The 21923-nt window shown below is 42.7% G+C and overlaps 1 protein-coding gene across 2 annotated transcripts in view; it reads left to right on the top strand.

Moving 5' to 3' along the window:
- Positions 1-21923, top strand: part of cep97 (centrosomal protein 97) — a 70937-nt gene that overhangs the window by 21907 nt on the left and 27107 nt on the right. For both annotated transcript variants that reach the window (XM_068040941.1, XM_068040942.1), the window contains 4 exons: positions 881-994; positions 1215-1381; positions 7219-7383; positions 14345-14478. In XM_068040941.1, the coding sequence (XP_067897042.1) occupies positions 881-994; positions 1215-1381; positions 7219-7383; positions 14345-14478 (580 nt within the window). The remainder of the gene's footprint in view (positions 1-880; positions 995-1214; positions 1382-7218; positions 7384-14344; positions 14479-21923) is intronic.

Genomic DNA, 21923 nt, shown 5'->3' with positions numbered 1-21923 from the left:
TGAAACCTTCATCCATGCCTCGGCTATTCCAACACACTCCTGGTCAGGCTTCCACATTCTACCCTCCATAAACTTGAGGTCACCCAATACTCTGTTGCCCTATCTGAACTCTCAGCAAATCTTGTTCTCCTGTTGCAGCCCTGTGCTCGCTGACCTACATTGGTTCCCAGTTGAGCAATGCCTTGATTTTAAATTCTCATCTTGTTTTCAAATTCTAAAATGGCTTTGCCCTTCCCTATCTCTGTAATCTCCTTCAAACCTGCAACCTTCCCAGATATCTGCATTCTGCCAATTCTGGCCTCTTGAGCATCCCCAGTATTAATTGCTTCGTTGTTGGCAGCCATGCCTTCAGTTGCCAAGACCCTAAGCTCTGGAATTCCCTCCCTAAATCTCTCTACCTCTCTTCCATCCTTTAAGCTGCTCCTTAAGACCTACCTTTGTCCTACTATCTCCTTATGCAGCATAGTATAGTGTTAAATTTTGTTTGATACCTTTTATTACGTTAAAGGCACTTTATAGTTACATTGTTGACTATGTTGATGATGGTGAAGGAGTGGGCTGCAATTATTGGCTTAATTGCCCTGCTGTTTCTTCTATCACTTTTCCTTGTAGCTGCTCATTAGACACAATCCCATGTTTCATCATATCATAGCTTAGCATGTGATGTTCTACTTCACCATACTGCCTGGTCCTATAATTTTTTTAAATTTTAGAACTAAGCAATACTTGTACCCCTTACCCCACTTTATTTTCTAAAGTTGTGAATGATGTGGTGCTGTTAGAACTTAGCCAACTGATGTTTCCTGGTTTGCAAAAGTATCTAGAGTTGTAGTGTTATGCTGAGGAATATGGCCTTTTAAATATATTTTTAACTTAACAGATACTGCTGTTGCATGGAAATACTATTACCACGCTCCGGTCTGCTTTCAGTCATCTGCCACCACATTTAAACATCCTCTCTCTAGCAGAGAATGAGATTAGAGATCTAAATGAGGTATGCTGCATTTAATTTCATGACAGTATCATTCAACTTGTGCAATAAATTTGTTTGTAGCAGTAATGTATAGTGCAAATACCAAACTTATTTTCAAAAGATGCATCAATACTATACTGCACTTTTCATTCTAAAATCAAACTTTTTTTACTAACAGAACATCACATTATAATGAATCTTCTTCCTTACCCTTAAATCACGCAAGATGTTTTTTTATCAGGTTTCTTATCTGGGGTTCCTTCGTGACTTGGAGCAGTTGTCAATCATGAGCAATCCATGTGTGATGGCCACATCATCCCTTCCTGGATTTGACTATAGACCATATATAGTCAGTTGGTGTCTAACCCTGAGGATTCTAGATGGTTATATAATCTCACAAAAAGAGAGGTAAATGAAAATGTGGATTTTTGTTGGAGAATTGCATGTAAAATTCACAAGACCAGCCTCATTCTGGTTAAAGTCAACTCTTGTTCACTGCAATATCTATTACATATTCATGTGCTTATATTATGTATTACTTAGCTACTTTTGAACCAGTGTTTGTATCAGGTCGGTATCGCTCCATTCTTCCCTCCCTTCCTGTTGTTGCACTGTGAGGCTGAGGAGAGACCAGACTGATGATGCTGTCTCTCGTCCTGTGCTCAAAAAAACATCCCGCTTTGTCTTCAAAACGATTATCATTTAAGGTCAATTTTTTTTTTTTAACAAGGATTGGCTTCACCCATGTGACTTCAGGTTTCAGTCCTAGCTGGCTGCATAATGGCCTAAATGATGGCCCCCATTCTGAGGAGATGAGGGTGGTTTCACACTCCATTGTAATGGAGGCTATTCGGAGACGAGAAGTCTTAGTCCCAGGACATCACTGCAGGAGTTCCTCAGGGTAGTGTCCTAGGCCCAGTCATCTTTAACTGCTTCATCAATGACCTTCCTTCTATCATAAGGTCAGAAGTGGGAATGTTCGCTGATTGCACAATGTTCAGCGGCATTCACAACTCCACGTGCAGCAAGACCTGGACAACATCCAGGCTTGGTCAGAGAAGTGGCAAGTAACATACGCGCCGCACAAATGCCAGGCAATGACTCTCAACTAAGAGAGTATCTAATCATATCCCCTGATGTTCAGTGGCTTTACCATCGCTCAATCCCCCACTATCAACATCCTGGGGGTTACCATTGACCAGAAACTGAACTGGACCAGTCACATAAATACTGTGGCTACAAGAATAGGTCAGAGGCTGGGAATTCTGCAGAGAGTAACTCACCTCCTGACTCCCCAGTGCCTGTCCACTGTTGACGAGGCACAAGGCTCAAGTCAGGAGTGTGATGGAATACTCTCCACTTGTCTGGATGGATGCAGCTCCAAAAACACTCAAGAAGCTTGTCACCATCCATGATAAAGCGGCCCGCTTGATTAGCACCCCCTCTACCACTTTCAACATTCACTCCCTTCTAGACTGATGCACAGTGGCAAGATGCACTGCAGCAACTCACCAGTTGCTTTCGACAGTACCTTCCAAAACCGCAACCTCTACCACCTAGAAGGATAACGGCAGCAGATGCATGGGAACACCACCGCCTGCAAGTTCCCCTCCAAGCCACACACCATCCTGACTTGGAACTATATTGCCGTTCCCTCACTGTCACTAGGTCAAAATCCTGGAACTCCCTAACAGCACTGTGGTTGTCAAAATCCTGGAACTCCCTAACAGCAGTGTGGTTGTACCTATATCCCAAGGACTGCAGTGGTTCAAGAGGGTCGTTAGGTCAAAACCCTGGAACTCCCTAACAGCACTGTGGTTGTACCTACATCCCAAGGACTGCAGCGGTTCAAGAGGGTCACTAGGTCAAAATGCTTGAACTCCCTAACAGCACTGTGGATGCACCTACACCCCAAGGACTGCAGTGGTTCAAGAGGGTGGCTCATCACCACCTTTTCAAGGGCATTTAGGGATTGGCAATAAATGCTGGCCTAGCAAGCGACACCCATGTCCTGTGAATGAATTAATAAAATGGCTGCGAAAGGTCTTGTCTTATTGTTTTTGAATATAGCTTGCATCCAGATGTGATTATCTGTCGCATTTCGATGCATATGGGGCTTAGTTGGTTTTCAGTCTTAGTCGACATGGGTGTGGATTTGAGGGCAAGAGATGCTGAGGATCATATGTTTTGTCCTCCATTTTGTTGACAGCACATCGTCCACTTTTTAAAGTAAAAGTCCATTTTATAACTCTTCAGTTTGAGTTCTGTATTTTCAATTGCTGCACTTCGCGTGAGTGTTAAGTGTGATTATATACAAAATCATGCTCCACGTAGGTGCACCTTATGTATATATTTTATTTTGGTGTACTGTACTCCCATCAAATGTTCTTTAAGCTGCTCCTATGTCAAATATTTTCTATTCCATAAATAAAAAGAAAAAGGTGTGTGTGTCAGAACTGCAGACTAAACTATAAGCACGCTGGATGCATTTCATACAGCTATGGATGCCCTGGACACTCATCATTCCTATAAACACCCACATCATGCAAGTTCTGCACAACACCCATTTCCATTGTCCTGCCATAATAAATGGACTCAAAATCATGAACTGGATCCTGGTCATCACTTAATTAGGTTCCAGTAAATGCTGTTTGCAATGCTGCCAAATGGAACAACAATCGCACATTTACTGAATAGCACTTCCTAGATTTAACTGCAGGAGCTTGTGTGTTTGTGTCCTCTACTGAGATTTTTAGCTCATGATCAAATCTGATGCTCCAAAATTAAAGGAAAGCTGCACTGTCATAGATGCCACTTCTGGATGAGAGGTTAAATCACGCGTCTATCTACCTTTCCAGTGAATTAGTTGGATGTTAAAGATCTCATGATTTTTTTTGAAGAAGAGCAAAGTGTTTGTTTTTCTTCTGTTCTGGCCAATATTTCACCCCTTAACCAACACCACCAAAAACAGATTTACTGGTTATTCATCCAGTTACAGTTTGTGGGCTTTGCTGTTTGCAGATTGGGTGGTGTATTTGCCTACATTCCAGCAGAATTTCAAAATTGGCTGTTCAATGCTTTCGAGCATCCTGAGAGCATGAAAGGTGCTATAAGTCAAGATTTTTTTCATTTGTTTATTCTTTGACTTTTTATCAATTATTCTATTTCACCTTACTAGCATTTTTAAGTAAAATGTTAGTTGCTTTATTCTTTAAACATTTTTTTGTGATATCCATTTCAAAGAAAATTTGGTAGTGTGAATGCCGTAGTGTTAAATCCAGTTAGCACTTTACTGCAAATGAGGCAATTTCTAGCTTCTTGGGTACACTCCATTATAACAACAGCATAGGAAAGGTACAGCTTCTGATTGGAGGGAGAAATGTCTGTTTACGGAAGCTACCTTTGGGCTGTTGTGACTGGAGATGGTACTAAAAACATCTCAAGCTAATAGCTTTCCTGTGTTATTTGGATAATTGGAACATAGGTATTTAAAAGCTGCATCACCATTTCCCCCCCCCCCCCCCCCGCCCACCCCCCTTAAGGGGTTTGGTTAATCTGTTATTACTCTATATAAAATGTGCTTTGCCCTACTTCAATTTAACCCTTATTACAGAAAGACCTTAAATTGCATGGCATTTCTTTCCCTATATTGTAGTGACTCTTAGAAACCAGAATTGGAAAAACTTTCAGAACTACAGAACTTGTGTCCCAATCCATATGGCTCAGCAGGTTAAGGCATGCATAAATGTGTCATACAGATTAGATACATCCCAGGTTTGATACCCTGTGTGTTGAGTTAGTTGAACTTGTCTGTGATGGCAGTAGGATTGCTATGAACTAGTGTTCATAGTTTAGGAAGCATAAAGATTGTCAATCGTGGTTGTTTTTCAGCTGAAATTGCAAATGTGGAAGGAGGTTGAGGATGGGATCAAGCTTATCTGTAGTCTAATGATCTCCCAACTTTCGCTAGGCTCACCATAAGAAGCAACCAGTACCTATGAGTCTGTAAGGGTCAATTTCTTTTTACATTAATATAATGTGGACTTAAAAAAAAATGTTTCTTTAACAACTAATCTGACAGAAGCCAAAATGACAAACTAAATGAAGATGAAGGGGAACCAATATATTGTGAGATCATGCATAGTTGAATTGGTTTTGAAAATTCATGGATGCTGATCATTTATCCTCAATGACACAAAAAAAGAGAGGTTTAGGCATGAAAACACAGAATTATTATGGTGATCTCCCTTCAAAGAATCAGTGTCGCAAGCAGAAAGGATAAATATTGTGTAACAACAACCTTTTATTTAATGAAATATCTCAGTGCGCTTCACAAGAGCCTTATAAAGCAAAATTAGACACTGAGCCACATAGGCGATATTAGGGCAGTTGGCTAAAAGCTTGGTCATAGGTAGGTTTTAAGGAAGGAGGAGAGGTTTAGGTAGGGATTTCCAGGGTTTAGGGCCTAGACAGGTATGATCGCCAATGGAGGAGCAACTAAAATAAGGGATCTTCAAGAGGCCAGAGTTAGATATCTGAAGGGTTGTGGGGCTGAAGGAGATTATAGAGTTAGGGAGGGGTGAGGCCATGGAAAGATTTGAGAACAAGGATGAGGATTTTAAAATCGATGAGTTACTTGACCAGGAGGAGGGGCGATAGGTGAATGGGACTTGGTGCGAGTAAGGATATGGGCAGCAGAGTTTTGATTGACCTTACGTTTATGGAGGGTAGAATATTGAAGTCCAGCCAGGAATGTGTTGCAATAGTCAGGTCTAGTGGTAACAAAGGCATGAATGAGGGTTTCAGCACCAGATGAGCTGAGGCAGGGGTGAAGTTGGGCGATTGTTATGGAAGTGCAAATAGAAATGGAAATAGATGGTCTTAGTGATAGGGCAGATATGTGGTTGGAACCTCATCATGGGGTCAAATATGACAGTAAGGTTGCAAGCAGTCTGGTTCAGTGCAAGGCTTTGTGAGTGTTGTTGGAGATCGATGTACTGAGTCATTCTTGTGCATCTCCATATGAGAGTAAAGCACATATACAGCAGGAGTATGTATGATGATACCAAATGCATAGCCCCTTAGAAATGTATCTTTTTCTGATGTGTACTTGGCAGAAAAAGAGGAACTGCTACAGAATAGTACAGGTAAATGGGTGAGCATAATCATTGAATCATAGGTTCCTATTCTTTTACCTATCTGCAGAAACAGACTGTGTGCAATTGTTTTCATTCTCTCGATTTGTGTCACTGGCAAGGACAACATTTATTGCCCATTACCAGTTGTCCTGAGAAAAAGGTGATGGGTTGCCTTTGTGAAGTGTTTCATTTGGTGAAGGTGCTCCCACAATGTATGTCCTTTCCCCTTGATGCAGTTTTTAATTGTCTGCTATGCACATCACTGTAGAACAGGGTATTTGTTTTTAGTATGGACAATACTAAATTGACGGCGGCAAATTGAGGGTGGCACAGTGGCGCAGTGGTTAGCACCGCAGCCTCACAGCTCCAGGGACCCGGGTTCGATTCTGGGTACTGCCTGTGTGGAGTTTGCAAGTTCTCCCTGTGTCTGCGTGGGTTTCCTCCGGGTACTCCGGTTTCCTCCCACATGCCAAAGACTTGCAGGTTGATAGGTTAATTGGCCATTATAAATTGCCCCTAGTATAGGTAGGTGGTAGGGAAATATATAGGGACAGGTGGGGATGTGACAGGAATATGGGATTAGTGTAGGATTAGTATAGATGGGTGGTTAATGGTCAGCACAGACTCGGTGGGCCGAAGGGCCTGTTTCAGTGCTGTATCTCTAAAAACTAAAAACTAAAACAGGGTATTTGTTTTTAGTATGGACAATACTTTGTACATGAATGCTATGACACAGTAAAGTGATTGTTCAATTATCTTTCTCTTATCATAGACCTTGATGCTACAGTTCTTCAAAATATATTGTAGCCTACTATGTACGATATGAAGATGTTCCAAAAGCTGTAAAGTACTAGAAAAGGGTAACGCTCTGCACCATAACAAAACTGAAATGCTTCCACATTCCGTTAGAATAACATCAGTGAGCTGCCAGTGCTGAATGGATGTACAGCACTACAGCAGTAGGTGGTGGGTGGGATTCAGTGGTCCTTCCATCAAGCTAAGCAGAAGTAGGCCCTTTAGAGGGATAGGGTGGGGGTGCGGTGGGAGTGGCCAACAGTGGATGAATGTACTGTATAACATTGTCTGAACTATTTTGTTCTGTTTCAGCCTCAAAGCAGAGTGGCTTTACAGTCAAGGGAAAGGTCGATCATTTCGACCTGGTCAGCATGTGCAACTGGCCCAATATTTGGCCTCAGTTTGTCCTCTCACCTCAACTCCAGCACTACAATCTGCAGAGGATGCTAAACTTGAAAAAATTCTAAATAAACAGAGGTAAAAATCAGCACCCACGATCTTAATATGACCAAGTTTCCTGGATAGATATATACCCAAAATGGATGGCAAGACTTTATTTACATTTTCTGTTTTAGCTAGAAGGGGGTATTTTTGCACAATGAATTAGTATTGATCAGACATTTACTGAATTTACTGATGCTTTATATACTGGCATTGTTGGTGTTTTCTGTGTGTGTATATGTGTCTGTCTATAAGCATAAATGCCATTCAAGAATTTGAGCATATGAACTAGGCTGACCTGTCCATGCAATGTTGAGGAATTGCTGCACTGTCAGAGGTACTGTCTTTTGAGATGTTAAGACAAGGCATTGTTCAGGTTGATGCTAAAGATCCCAGGGCACTATTCAAAGAAGTGCAGAGGTGTTCTGAAAAGAAAAGTCTTGTTTCTGCATTGCCCGTGAATGAGAACAAGTGAGATTTTGCATATACTTTTTTGAAATATTCTTGGGATATTTCAGTTCATTTTCTTTCCATATTTAATTGTAATATAATTTTCTGGTGCTTAATTTTATGAAGTAAACTTGATAGAATATTACAGTCTTAATGTATGGAACATCAATATTTTCCGTAGCCCATGTCAAATATCTGCTATCATCATTGCAGCCTTTCGTCAGGCGCTCGCTCTCTCTGCCCTTCAAAAGACACTTGGCCCATGCCTCCACTACAAATACTGAACTATCTCCAAAATATCTTGCCTTTTTAAGGTTTGTGACTCTACCTTTGCCACCCAGTCTTGTGTCAAAACATCACCTCAATTTCTGATCTACCTAAAAGACCAAGACTGCCCTGGTCAAAGTGATCAACAACATCCCTTGGAGTCATGGTATATTATCCCTCCTTGTCCTCCTTAATCTCACAACTGAGCATAGGAGCAGGAGTAGGCCATTTAGCCCATCGATCCTGCCCCACCATTCAATATGATCATGGCTGATCTTCCACATCAATGCCTTTTTCCCACACTATCCTCATATCCCCTTATGTCATTTGTATTTAGAAATCTGTCAATCTCTGCTTTAAATATGCTCAATGATTGAGCTTCCACAGTCCTCTGGGGTAGAAAATTCCAAAGATTCACCACCTTCTGAGCAAAGAAATTTCCCCTCATCTCTGTCCTAAGTGGCTTCCCCTTTATTTTGAAATTGTGTGCCCTGGTTCTAGACTCTCCAACCAAGAGAAACATCTTAGCTGCGTCTACCCTGTGAATCCCTTGAAGTATTTTGTAGGTTTCAATGAAATCACCTTTCATTCTTCGAAACTCTGGAGAATACAGGCCCAGTTTCCCCAATCTCTCTTCATAGGACAGTCCCACCATCCCGGGAACAAGTCTGGTGAACCTTTGTTGCACTCCCTCTTTCGGCAATAATATCCTTCTTAAAGTAAGGGGACTAAAACTGCACACAGTATTCCAGGTGCAGTCTAACCAAGGTTCTGTACAATTAAAACAACACTTCGCTACTCTTGTACTCAAATCCTCTTGCGATAAATGCTAACATACCATTACCCTTAATTGCTTGGTGCAACTGCATGTTAGCTTTCAGTGACTTATTGGCCAGGACACCCAGGTCCCTTTGCACATCTACAGTTTCTAATCTCTTACATTTAAGAAATACTCCACATCTGTTCCTCCTAACAAAGTGGATAACCTCACATTTTTCCGCATTATATTCCATCTGCCACATTCTTGCCCACTCAGTAAGTCTTTCCAAATCCCCTTGAAGCCGCTTTGCATCTTCCTCACAACACACATTGCCACCTCGTTTTGAGTCATCCGCAAACTTGGAAATACTACATTTGGACCCTGCATCCAAATCATTGATATATATATTGTGAACAGCTGGGGTTCAAGCACTGATCCCTGCGGTACCCCACTAGTCACAGCCTGTCAACATGGGAATGACCCGTTTATTCCTACTCTCTGTTTTCCGCCTGTTAACTAATCCTTAATCTATGCCAGTATATACTTCCTATCCCATGTCCTTTAATTTTGCTAACCGATCTCCGTGGGGGACTTTATCAAAGGCCTTTCGAAAATCCAAGTATACCATGTCTATCAACTCCCCTTTATCAATTCTGTTAGTAACATTCTCAAAAAAACTCCAATAGTTTCGTCAAACATGATTTCCCATTCATAAATCCATGTTGACTGTGCCCAATCAGTTCATTATTAGCCAAGTGTCCATTTATCACATCCTTTAGAATAGATTCTAGTATTTTCCTATTACTGATGTCAGGCTAACAGGTCTGTAATTCCCTGTTTTTTCTTCCCTCCCTTCTTGAATAGTGGGTAACATTTACGACCTTCCAATCTGCAGGAACCGCTTCAGAATCTATAGAATTTTGGAAGATGCATCCCACTATCTCCAGCTACCTTTTTCAACACTCTCTGTTGATGTAGAATATCGGGTCCTGGGGTCTTATCAATCTTCAGCCCCATTAATTTCTCCATTACAACCTTCTTTCGAATACGAATTTTCTTCAATTCCTCATTGAACTAATCCCTTGGATCTCTAATTCTGGGAGATTTCTTGCATCTTTCTCAGTGAAGACGGACGCAAAGTAATCACTTAGCTTCTCTGCCATTTCTCTATTCCCTATCATAAATTTTCCTGACTCTGCCTGTAATGGACCCACATTTGTCTTAGCCAAATGTTTCTTTTTGACGTACCTACAGAAGTCTTTATAGTCCGTTTTTATATTTTTTGCTGGCTAACATTCATATTCTATTCTCACTTTCTTTTCAGTTTCTTCATCCTCCTTTACTGTATTCTAAAATCCTTCCAATCCTCAGATTTACTATTATTTCTGGCAACTTTATAGACCTTTTTCTTTTAATTTTTATACAATCCTTAACTTCCTTTTGTTATCCACGGTTGACTGCCTTTACTTTTGGGGTCTTTGTGCCTTGGAGGAATGTATAGTTGCTGCAAAGTATGTAATATTTCTTTAAAGACTATCCATTGCCTATGTACTGTCATACCTTTTTAATGTATTTTCCCAATCCACCTCAGCAAATTTGCCCCTCAAACCTTCAGAATTTCCTTTGTTCAAATTTACCACCCTGGCTTCAGATTGAACTACTTCACTTCCATATTATGGTCACTCATCCCAAAGGTTTTTTTACAATCAAATTATTAATGAGCCCCTTCTCATTACATAATATTGGATCTAAAATAGCCTGTTCCCTAGTCGGTTCCTCAACATACTGCTATAGAAAACCATCCTTAACACACTCCAGAAACTCATCTTCCACAGCATTAGTGTTCATTAGGTTTACCCAGTCTATATGCAGATTATTGTATGACCCATGCCACATGCTTCTCTAATCTCCTGATTAATGCCATGCCCCACATTACCACTACTGTTCGGTGGCCATAAACAACTCCTACCAATGTTTACTGCCCCTTGCTTTTTCATGGCTCCCCCAATCAGATTCCACATTTTGTTCTTCCGATCTGACATCCTCTCTTACTAATGTACTGATCCCAACTCTTATTATCCGCGCAGCACCACCTCTTTTTCCTTTTTGCCTTACTTCCTAAATTTTGAATATCCTTGAATATTCAGTTCCCAGTCTTGGTCACCCTGTAGCCACGTTTCTATATTGGCAGTTAGATCATACCCATTTACCTGTTTTTGGGCCTTTAAGTCATGAACTTTGTTGCGAATGCTGCATGCATTCAGATGGAGTGCCCTTAACCTTGTCTTCTTTACATTCTGCATTCTAAGCCTAGTTGATGCTCGCCTTTGTCTTGCCTGCCTTCTAATGTCACTTACTACTTTTCTGCCTCCTATTACCAGCTTCACTTCCTTCCAATTTGAGCTACCCCTCAGGTTCCTATCCCCCTGACACGCTAGTTTAAACCCTCCCCAATAACACTAGCAAATGTTCCTGCGAGAATGTTAGTTCTGGTCCTGTTTAGATGTAGCCTGTCCATTTTGTACAGGTTCCACCTGCCCCAGAACTGGTCCCAATGCCATCCTATTCTCCTCCATCGACTCTGCAGTGTGGTCTACCTGCATGGCACTGTACTTGCTTGTTTTCGTTCCTACCTGTCCCATGGCATAGTGGTAATGTCACTGGACTAATAACCTAGAGCTCCAGGCTAATGCTCTGCGGACATGGGTTCGAATCCCACCACGGCGGATGGTGAAATTTGAATTCAATTAATAAATTTGGAATTTAAAACTAGTCTAATGGTGACCATGAAACCATTGTTGTAAAAACTCAAATAAAAACAAGAAATGCTGGAATCACTCAGCAGGTCTAGCAGCATCTGTGGAAAGAGAAGCAGAGTTAATGTTTCAGGTCAGTGACCCTTCATCGGAACTGACAAATATTAGAAAAGTCACAGGTTATAAGCAAGTGAGGTGGGGGTGGGGCAAGAGATGACAAAGGAGGTCTAGATTGGACCAGGCCACATAGCTGACCAAAAGGTCACGGAGCAAAGGCAAACAATATGTTAATGGTGTGTTGAAAGACAAAGCATTAGCACAGATTAGGTGTATTTGTCAGTTCCGATGAAGGGTCACTGACCCGAAACGTTAACTCTGCTTCTCTTTCCACAGATGCTGCCAGACCTGCTGAGTGATTCCAGCATTTCTTGTTTTTATTTCAGATTTCCAGCATCCGCAGTATTTTGCTTTTATGTTGTAAAAACTCATCTGGTTCACTAATGTCTTTACCTCGTCTGGCCTGCATGTGACTCCAGAGCGACAGCAATGCGGTCGACTCTTAAATGCCCTCTGAAATGGCCTAGCAAGCCACTCACTAACTAGTCAAGGACAATAAATGCTGGTCTAGCCAGCGACACCCACATCCCGTGGTCCTCCTTTTCCTTATCCGCGTGCTTCCCCTTCACAACTTAATCTTGGTTGTTGGACCAGTTTTCATATGTACGCTAAAGAAACCTTGCTCTACCTCTACACAATCACTCTTCATAACATGACCACCATAATGCAGTTCATTGATTTGTCTAATGGCATGTTAAAAATGAACAAATGCGGAGTTATTCAGTTCCTATCACCCAAACTCAAAACTCAATCTCCTGATTCAGTCCCCCTGGCCAGCTACTCGCTCAGACTGAATCTGACAGCACATAACATCATCCTCTTGTTTGATCCTAAGATGAGCTTCAAACTCCTTTTGCAGTCTGTCTCCAAGATTAGCTATTTACTTTTCTGCAACACCCCCTGCTTGCTTTATTCTTACTGCTATTGAAATACTTATCCTTATTGAATTGTCACTTCGTAGCTTGACTGTTCTCACTGGCCTCCCAAGTTCCACCCTAAATAAATTATAACTCATTTTAAAATTGCACTCCCTGCATTTTATTCTACATTAAGTTCCACTCCCCTATCATCCCTTTCCCTGCCAACTTCTACTAGTTCCCCATCATGAAATACATTGGCCCAAATGTTGCATTAAGAATAAGGGTGAGGCAATCCGTGCTTCCCGTTTATTATGGAGGATTTCAAACAGCAATCTCAGGAGTTTGACGTGTGGTTAAACGTGGAAATCTACAAGTTGCTATCCAGTTTTGCCCTGCAACTCAAGCTTTGCTCCATGGTACCACGCCAATAGACTTGGCATTGAAATCCATGTAAAGGTGTAAAGTTGAGATACTTCCCCACTAATCATGCAAAAATTGTTAGAACTAGTGCATTCAGGATGTGAAGTTTTAATGCCATGTTAAGGCTTACTTACCACAAAACAACCTCTCTGGCACTGAAAAATTAATTTTCAAAGTGTGGAGTCTCATTCTTTTCAGAATTTAATTATTGTTGGAGATTTAGAAAAATTTTTTTAAATTTCCTTTTTACTTTTTCTTTGTTTTGTCTCTTAATGCCATGTTTATTTTGCTTTCATATACGATTTTATAATAAATTCAATATTTGAATTCATACTTCCTGGTTTAGACTGCTCGTCTGTGAGCATTGTTCAATCTGGTTGAAGAACCGCATTTTTTCTTGTCTTGCTCTATTGGCACAAATTCCCTGTGAAGGGCACCACTCTAAATGATCTCTAGGAAACTTACCTAGGCACTCAAAAGCCCACACAAAGTCCATCTGGAGCTGCGGTATGATGAGCGATGAGCGCCATTCCCTTGCCACCAATTGCAGAATCTGGGCCATTAAATTGAAAGCTGTTAATGGATCCCTTCCACGTCTGCATTCTCCTCCAAACCTATGCACTAGACTGCTGTTTCACATTCCACCCGCCCCATGTTCAGTGACAGAACCTTCACCCAGCTTGGTGTCTCATTCTAAAATGTTCTCTCAAGTCTTGCAAATCTGCTGTCCCCTTAAAAGCATACTCACAACTTGCCTCTTTGACCATGTCTTCATTTGCCTCCACTAACCCCTTTCTCATCACTAGTTGGCATTCATTTTCACCTGTGAAGTGCATTGGGGGCACTTTAAAGGTGTAATAATTCAAATTGTTGGGTGTCTCAAGTATTGCTTCTTGTGAGATCTTAGTCTCTTAAAGGTAAAATATAGGGAAATTTTGTTTTCTGCCAATCTATTTTCCAGACCTGCAGACTGAGGTAACACTGGAGAGCATGGTCCTGCAGAAGGGAATCTTTCATAGCACATGCCCATTAAAATAAATTAATTTTACAAGCTTGAGTATAAGTAACTGCAGCTAAACAGCTCTAAAACTTAGATGGTTGTTAGCAGCAAAAATTTCCCTAGATATTCTACACAACTGGATGCCATGGACAGATAGTTCCTTAAAGCTAAGGCAACTGGAAAATGGTTTGAATGTTAAGGTTTGTTTATATCAATTTGTTTGTATATCTTGTTTCTCTGGTCCCTTCAGCTTCAATCTATGGAAACTGTCCTGAATGTGGAATCATTGCAATTCTAGTACTGTGAATAGAATAAATTGAGTTTGCTTTTGGGTAGCTAACTTTGTGTTTCTTTTACCTGACATTAGGCTTCACCAACTGGAGCTGATGGAGAAGTTCCAGAACAGCAGCCATATTCTACAGTCAAGTCCCACCCAGGAGTTGTCATTTCAAAGTGAACATAACAGCCCGACCCAAAGTCACATTGCCCATAATGTAAAAGGTAGGAAGAATCCAGGACTTCACAAAATACTGTAGTTGCAGATAGCATGGTGCTCTAAAACAATTGAACTATTTTTGAATGGCCCTGCCAGTCTATTTGCACCAGGATGCTATCATTTTAATTTTGTGCATTGTTCATAACCTATGTGTCACTGGCATTTGATGCATTTTTTTTTTAAAGCTGCAAATGTTCAATGCAAACATTGATTTGTATTTTTGGGGGATTTAATGTAATATAGGAGTTTCGCAGCAATTTGTTTTTTCACCTTATGTGAGGGAAAAGAGAATGGAAAATATGTTGAAAGATTGAGATGAGGAAGATGAAATGGGAGGAAACTCTTGTGAAGTATAAACAGCAGCACAGATTGGTTGGGCCGAAGGGCCGGTTTCTATGTTGTATATTCTATGTAATTCTTTGAGTGCTATGAAATATAATTTTCTTGCTGTGAGAGTTTATCCTTGTATAGCTCTACACATAAAGAATGTATATTGTGTGGAGGTTTTTGGAAGATTGTACTGTTAAGATCAGGTGAGAAAGAGGTCTAGGGTTCCCTTTCAGCCTTCACCTGGTCTTACAAGGTTTAAATTTTAAACAGTGTTTTTAGCTTCCCCTTGGTGAATCCTTGTTCACCCTTTCCAATTATAAGGCAAGGAAACCAACACCACAGACTTTCTCAGGTTCAAAGAAGAAAAGGGAAATTGTTATTAAACTTAAACTCTAATTTGGTTAACGCCTACGGATACACGATGGCCCATGCTAGCATGCGCACGCTATATACACATGCAGATAGAGATAGAAAAGAGCAGAAGAAAAATAAAGTGGAACAGTTTGATCCAATATCTGAAGAGGGCTTGCTACTGTTCTTCGAGCTCACTGTAGAGTCCTTGAATGTGGGTAGGTCTTGCTTTTCTTTTGAGGCCCAGTATTATTCTTAGACCTTGTTCAATGTAGGAAACTTTTTTCCCTTGGTTCATGTGTCTTCAGTGGGTTTTGGAGTTCCGTGAGAAAGAGATGGAAGCAGACAGGAGATGCTGTGGCGAGCCAACCAGGAGAGGTCTTTTCAATCCAGGAGCAAACAGCTTTCTGCTGACTCTCAGTTCAAAACTGTACAATTGAGAAAAAATCGAGACTGCCAAGCAGGTTAGTCATATGACTAACTGGTTTGCCCACGTCGGTTGGTTGATTGTATTGGAGCAGGGGATAGCTCCTTTGTTCCACGCACTCTGTTAAAATGCAAAAATGTCTTTGCAGCCAGGGAGTTGACAACTCCTTGTCTCAGGCCTTCCCTTCTTCCCAGCAACAATTTGAAATTTAATGTCCATATGGCAAAATTAATGTGCCTCATTCTTGGCAGGTGGGGGCCTGTATGACACCTCCATACCCAGGGGAATGAAATGCAATTTGGGAAAAGCGCATTTCATTTAAAAGGGCCGAGAAAAATGTAATTTACTGAAAAAAAATGCATTTTTTTCATTCATTCCCATTCGTTCATAAATCCTAAAGCTCATTAAAATTGCCTGTCTTCTGGTGCCATTGCTGCTTTAGTTGCCCCTTTTGGCATCCCAATAAACATGTGGTTCTTTGGGGAAGTTTTTCTTCAGTTTGCCCATTGCCATGACTGCCTAGGATCTTTGTTTCTGTTGAGGTCTGCCAAGGGGTCGTGCGGTGGGAGGGAAGTTAGATGCAGTTAGCCCTAAGTTGGAATTTTTTCCAGGAGAGTCAGTAGTGGGTGGGTCTATCCTGAGCTCTTTCAGTGCTTTGCTGAGTCATGCCAAGGCTTTTGACTTCAGGGGATGGGTGGTTCCCTTTTCCTCTGACTATGGGGGAGAATTCTTTGTTAATCTCTCCTTTGTTCTCTGGGATGCTCCGGCCTGCAGATATGTGTGCAAACTCTGCTTTGCTCTCCCCTGTGGCACTTTGACTATGGAGGCGTCACTCTCATAGGATTCTCTGCCTCTAGAGGTCTTTCTTTGTCTCTGCAGGTTTCTGGAACTGCTGTTAGAAACTCTGGTGGGGTGCTTCTTGTGTCTGCATTCACGTAGGAGGATGTGGGGTCTAATTTTCATATTTCTCGGGGTTGGCTGACTGGACAGTAGGGGTTTTCACTGGGATTCCTCCGGATTTTCCTTTTAACCTGCCCTCTTGGTCACTTTTTTTCCCTTCCCTGTCTAACCTTTTGCCAGTTTTGTGCGTGCCTGCCCCTTTTTGTTCTCAGGTAGGTGGTGGGGGGGGGGGGGGTTCCCTTACAGTTCACCAGCCCTCTGCTGAGGATCCTCCTAACACCAGTACAGGATTTGAGGATGCAGTTTTCACTGTAGGTTGGGTTTCCCTCAACCTGGCACATGTGGTAACTCTTGCAGTACTTCAACTACATCTTTGTGGAGTTTTGGCAGTCAAAACTGCTGTCTTATGCGGGCTTTGGTCTTTCGTATATCAGCATGGAAAGCCACTGTAGTCTCGTGGGCCTTCTTAATATTTCTCTGGTACCTCTGTAGCATCACTAACTGGTGAACTATTGCTCACTTCCTTGCTCTCAGGTCTGTGAGGAGAACTCCATTTCCTCATCGGTACCTCATTCTTTAAATAGTAGCAATCAGGACTTCCTCTGCTTCACTTTCAACTGGGCAACCTGTGCTAACTCTTGCAATACTAGGTTGGCTCACTGAGCCTCAGCTAGGGAAAATGCATTTAATTCATTCGCTAGTCTCCTCGCTTTCCAAAGAAAGTCATGGACAGGCAGATCTCACTATCATCTGCCTGCAGTGCCAATGCAGTCTCCCCTGGGAGACTCTGGGAGCTGGTTTGATCATGGTCTAATCCACTACACATTCAGGAAACTGCAGGGGTCCGTCTGCTGCCACTGCCCTGTCTCTGACCTCCTGTGGGGGGGGCTACTATCTTCAACCCTACCAGATCATTACCTAGGAGCAGGTCAACCCCATCCACAGGCAAACTAGGGACAATCCCTACAGTCATCGGTCCCGAAACAAGGTAGTAATCCAGGTGCACCCGGTGTACAGGTATACACTGCCCTCCAATACCGTTCACCATCATTTTGGTGCTCACTGCACTGTCTGGGGGAAAGATCAGGCCTTTTCCCAGTAAAAGGAATCTGATGGCCCCTGTGTCCCTGAGAATTACTATGGGCTTGCTTGTCCCACTTGAGGGTATGGGTTACTTTCCTTCAGACACAAAACCCTGATAACCTTCGGGAGTCCTATTAAATTTTCCTGCACTTGCAGTAGTAAGCTTCCTGGGTCTCACTCTTACTGCAGTTTAGGCCACAGCTTGTTCTGCTGTGCTTTCCATTAGGGTCCTGTCTTCACTGAGCGGGTGTGCCCTGATCAATCCTTCAGTTTCCAGCAGTCAGCTTTTAAATGCGCTGCTTTATTACTATGGAAGCACACAGGTCTCTGAGTCTTGCTCTTGCTCACAGCACCTTTCTTTTTGGCTGGAGGAGGGCTCCCTCTGTCTCCTGCTTTCCTTTCTCTCCCAGGACTGCCTGGGTTTCCACCCTTTGTCCTTTTCGGATTTGTGGAGGTGATCAGGAAAGGTTCTCCCTTGGGAAACCGACTTGTAAATTAAAGCAAACTCATTGGCCAGAACAGCCGCTTGTTGGACTCTCTGGACCTACTGCTCCTCTACGTGGTTTTTATTGAGAATGGGGAGAGAGTTTTAAATTCCTCAAACTGAATTCTGTCTCTGAGATTCTCATAGCTGAGCTGTACTTTAAGATCCCTCAGCACACTGGTCAAAAGCCAGCTGCTTGCTTTTAAACTCTAGATAAGTTTGATTTAGTTTGCTCCTTGAGGGTTCTAAACTTTTGGCAATAGGCTTCAGGTACTAATTCATATGCCCTGAGGATAGTATTTTTGGTTAGTTCATAATTTGCAGAACTCTCATCTGGCAACAAGGAATAACCTCATGGGCTTTTCCAGTTAGTTTGCTTTGCAGTAAAAGAGACCAAGTCTCAGCTGGCCATTTAGGCTGTCTTGCCAATTTCTCAAAAGATACAAAAACGTCCACATTTTCCTCATTGAATTTGGAATTAGTTGAGCGAGTTGAGCAATTTTGTACCCATCCCTGAATTTGCTCATGCATATTGGCCATGCTTTCACTGGGGTCACTCTGTCGCCCCCCCCCCCCCCCCCAGTTACGCAGTCCGCCTTTCTTCGCATTCTTTCTGAATATTCTCTCTCTTTTGCTCTCTTCGTTCCTTCACCGTCTTTCATTTTCTTCATGTTCCTTCTGAAGTCGCTCTCACTCTCGCTCTGTGCGCCCTCCCCCCTCCTGATTCAGGTTTCCTGTGTTCCAATTTACCTTGGCTAGCAGTACCTTGTCTGGATCTACTTCTAACACTGCTTCTGCTTCTTCAGATTGAGCGAAAAATGGTTGGCCACTAGCCTTAGCAGTTCAGACTCCTAGACTTGCCACGTACAGTATCCCACTCTGCTCAGCCATTTTTCTCAGCTCCTCCATAGACAGTGCTTTTAACTTTTGCCAAGTTACTTCACCTTGGCATGGAGAGCTACTCGCTTCAGTTGCAGACATGTTTCATGTTCAATCTCACACAAGCACAAGAAAACCTGTATTAATCTTACTCTGTTTTTGATTGGGAACAATTTGTTTCCTGCTTCCAATTTCTCTTGTTTGTCTGTGGGTAAAATTCGGATGCTAGCAGCCAAATTTCAGTTACAACCTGTTGAGAAAGCTGTCGAGGGTTCTGTCTCAGCCTTCACACACAGAATCACACGCACAGAATAATACAGTGCAGAAGAGAGGCCCATCGAGTCTGCACCGATGCATTAAAGATGCCTGACCAGTCTACCTAATCCCATTTGCCAGCACTTGGCCCATAGCCTTGAATGTTATGACATGCCAAGTGCTCATCCAGGTACTTTTTAAAGGATGTGAGGCAACCCACCTCTACCACCCTCCCAGGCAGTGCATTCCAGACTGTCACCACCCTCTGGGTAAAAAAGTTCTTCCTCAAATCCCCTTAAACCTCCTGCCCCTCACCTTAAACTTGTGTCCACTTGTAACTGACCCTTCAACTAAGGGGAATAGCTGCTCCCTATCCACCCTGTCCATGCCCCTCATAATCTTGTACACCTGGATCAGGTCACCCCTCAGTCTTCTCTGCTCCAGCAAAAACAACCCAAGCCTATCCACCCTCCCTTCAAAGCTTAAATGTTCCATCCCAGGTAACATCCTGGTGAATCGCCTCTGCACCCCCTCCAATGCAATCACATCCTTCCTATAATGTGGTGACCAGAATTGCACACACTACTCCAGCTGTGGCCTTACCAAAGTTCTATACAACTCCAACATGACCTCCCTGCTTTTGTAATCTATGCCTCGACTGATAAGGCAAGTGTCCCATCTGCCTTATTCACAGGATAGTTTTCTGAAGCAGTATGTTGATGGCCCTACTAGAGAAGGGGCTACACTTGACCTCCTCTGAGGAAATGAGGCTGGGCAGGTGGTTGATGTGTCAGTGGGGGGAGCGCTTTGGGACCAGTGACCATAACTCTATTAGCTTCAAGATAGTTATGGAAAAGGATAGGACTGGTCCTCAAGTTGAAGTCCTAAATTGGGGGAAGGCTAATTCGATGGCATCAGACAGGAACATCTCAAAAGTTGAATGGGAGAGGCTGTTTTACAGGTAAAGGGACGTCTGGCAAGTGGGAGGCTTTTAAAAGTGAGCGAGGAAGAGTTCAGGGCCGGCATGTTCCTGTTAGATTGAAGGGCAAGGCTGGCAAGTTTAGGGAACCTTGGTTGACGAGGGATATTGAGGGTCTGATCAGGACAAAGAAGGAGGCATATGTCAGGTATAGGCAGCTGGGATCAAGCGAGTCCTCGAGGAGTATAGAGGATGTAGGAGTACACTTTAGGAAATTAGGAGGGCAAAAAGGGGCCATGAGATTTCCCTGGCAGATGAGATAAAGGAGAATCCTAAAAGATTGTATAAGTATATGAAGAGTAAAAAGGTAGCTAGGGAGAGAGTAGATCCCTTAAGGATCAGTATGGTAATCTATGTGTGCAGCCACAGGAAATGGGCACGGTCTTAAATGAATACTTCTCGTCTGTGTTTACCGTGAAGAAGGTCATGAAAGCTAGTGAGTTCAAGGGAGGGAACAGCGATATCCTGGAGCATATCAACATTACAAAGGAAGAGGTGTTGGAGGTTTTGAAGAACATTAAGGTGGATAAATCCCCAGGGCCTGATCAGGAGTATCCTAGGATTCTATGGAAGCAAGGGAGGAGATTGCTGGGGCCCTGGCAGAGATTTTTGTATCATCGTTAGCCACGGGTGAGGTACCGGAAGATAGCTAATGTTTTGCCTTTATTTAAGAAGGGCAGCAGGGATAAGCTGGGGGAACTACAGGCTGGCGAGCCTTACATCAGTGGTGGGAAAGTTATTGGAAGGGATTCTGAGAGACAGGATTTATATGCATTTGGAAAGGCATGGTCTGATTAGGGATAGTCAGCATGGTATTGAGGTGGGAAATCATGTCTCACGAATTTGATTGAGTTTTTTGAGATGACCAAGAGGATTGACGAGGGCAGGACAGTGGGCGTTGTCTGCATGGACTTGAGCAAGGCCTTTGACAAGGTCCCGCATGGTAGGCTGGTCCGGAAGGTTCGAACACATGGGACCCAGGTGAGCCAGCCAGTTAGATACAAAATTGCTTGGTGATAGGAGGCAGAGGGTGGTAGTGGAGAGTTGTTTTTCAGATTGGAGGCTGTGTGCCGCAGGGATCGGTGCTGGGCCCTCTGTTGTTTGTCATATATATTAATGACTTGAATGTGAGTGTAGGGGGCATGGTTAGTAAGTTTGCAGATGACACCAAAATTGGTGGTATAGAGGACAGTGAAGAAGGTTGTCTAAGTTTACAGCAGGATATAGATCAACTGGGAAAGTGAGCAAGGGAGTGGCAAATGGAATTTAATGCAGACAAGTGCGAAGTGATGCATTTTGGGAAGTTAGCCCAGGGCAGGACAAATACAATGAATGGCAGGGCCCTGGGGAGTGTTCTTGAGCAGAGAGACCTTGGGGTGCAAGTACATAGTTCCCTGAAAGTGGCAACCCAGGTAGACAGGGTGGTGAAGAAGGCGTATGGCATGCTTGCCTTCATCGGCCGAGGCATTGAGTACAAGTGTTGGGATGTCATGCTACAGTTGTACATAACATTGGTTAGGCCGCATTTTGAGTACTGTGTGCAGTTCTGGTTGCCGCACTACAGGAAAGATTAAGCTAGAGAGGGTGCAGAAAAGATTCACAAGAATGTTGCCTGGTTTGGAGGGCTTGAGTAATAAAGAGAGATTGGATAGGCTGGGTCTGTTTTCCCTGGAGCGAAGGAGGCTGTGAGGGACATGATAGAGGTCTATAAAATGATGAAAGGTATAGATAGGGGAGTTAGCCAGAGTCTGGTTCCCATGGT

Source organism: Heterodontus francisci, chromosome 10 (assembly GCF_036365525.1).
Source record: "Heterodontus francisci isolate sHetFra1 chromosome 10, sHetFra1.hap1, whole genome shotgun sequence".
NCBI lineage: Eukaryota > Metazoa > Chordata > Chondrichthyes > Heterodontiformes > Heterodontidae > Heterodontus > Heterodontus francisci.
Note: the sequence above shows the minus strand (reverse complement) of the source record. Positions and strands in the feature narration are given on the sequence as shown.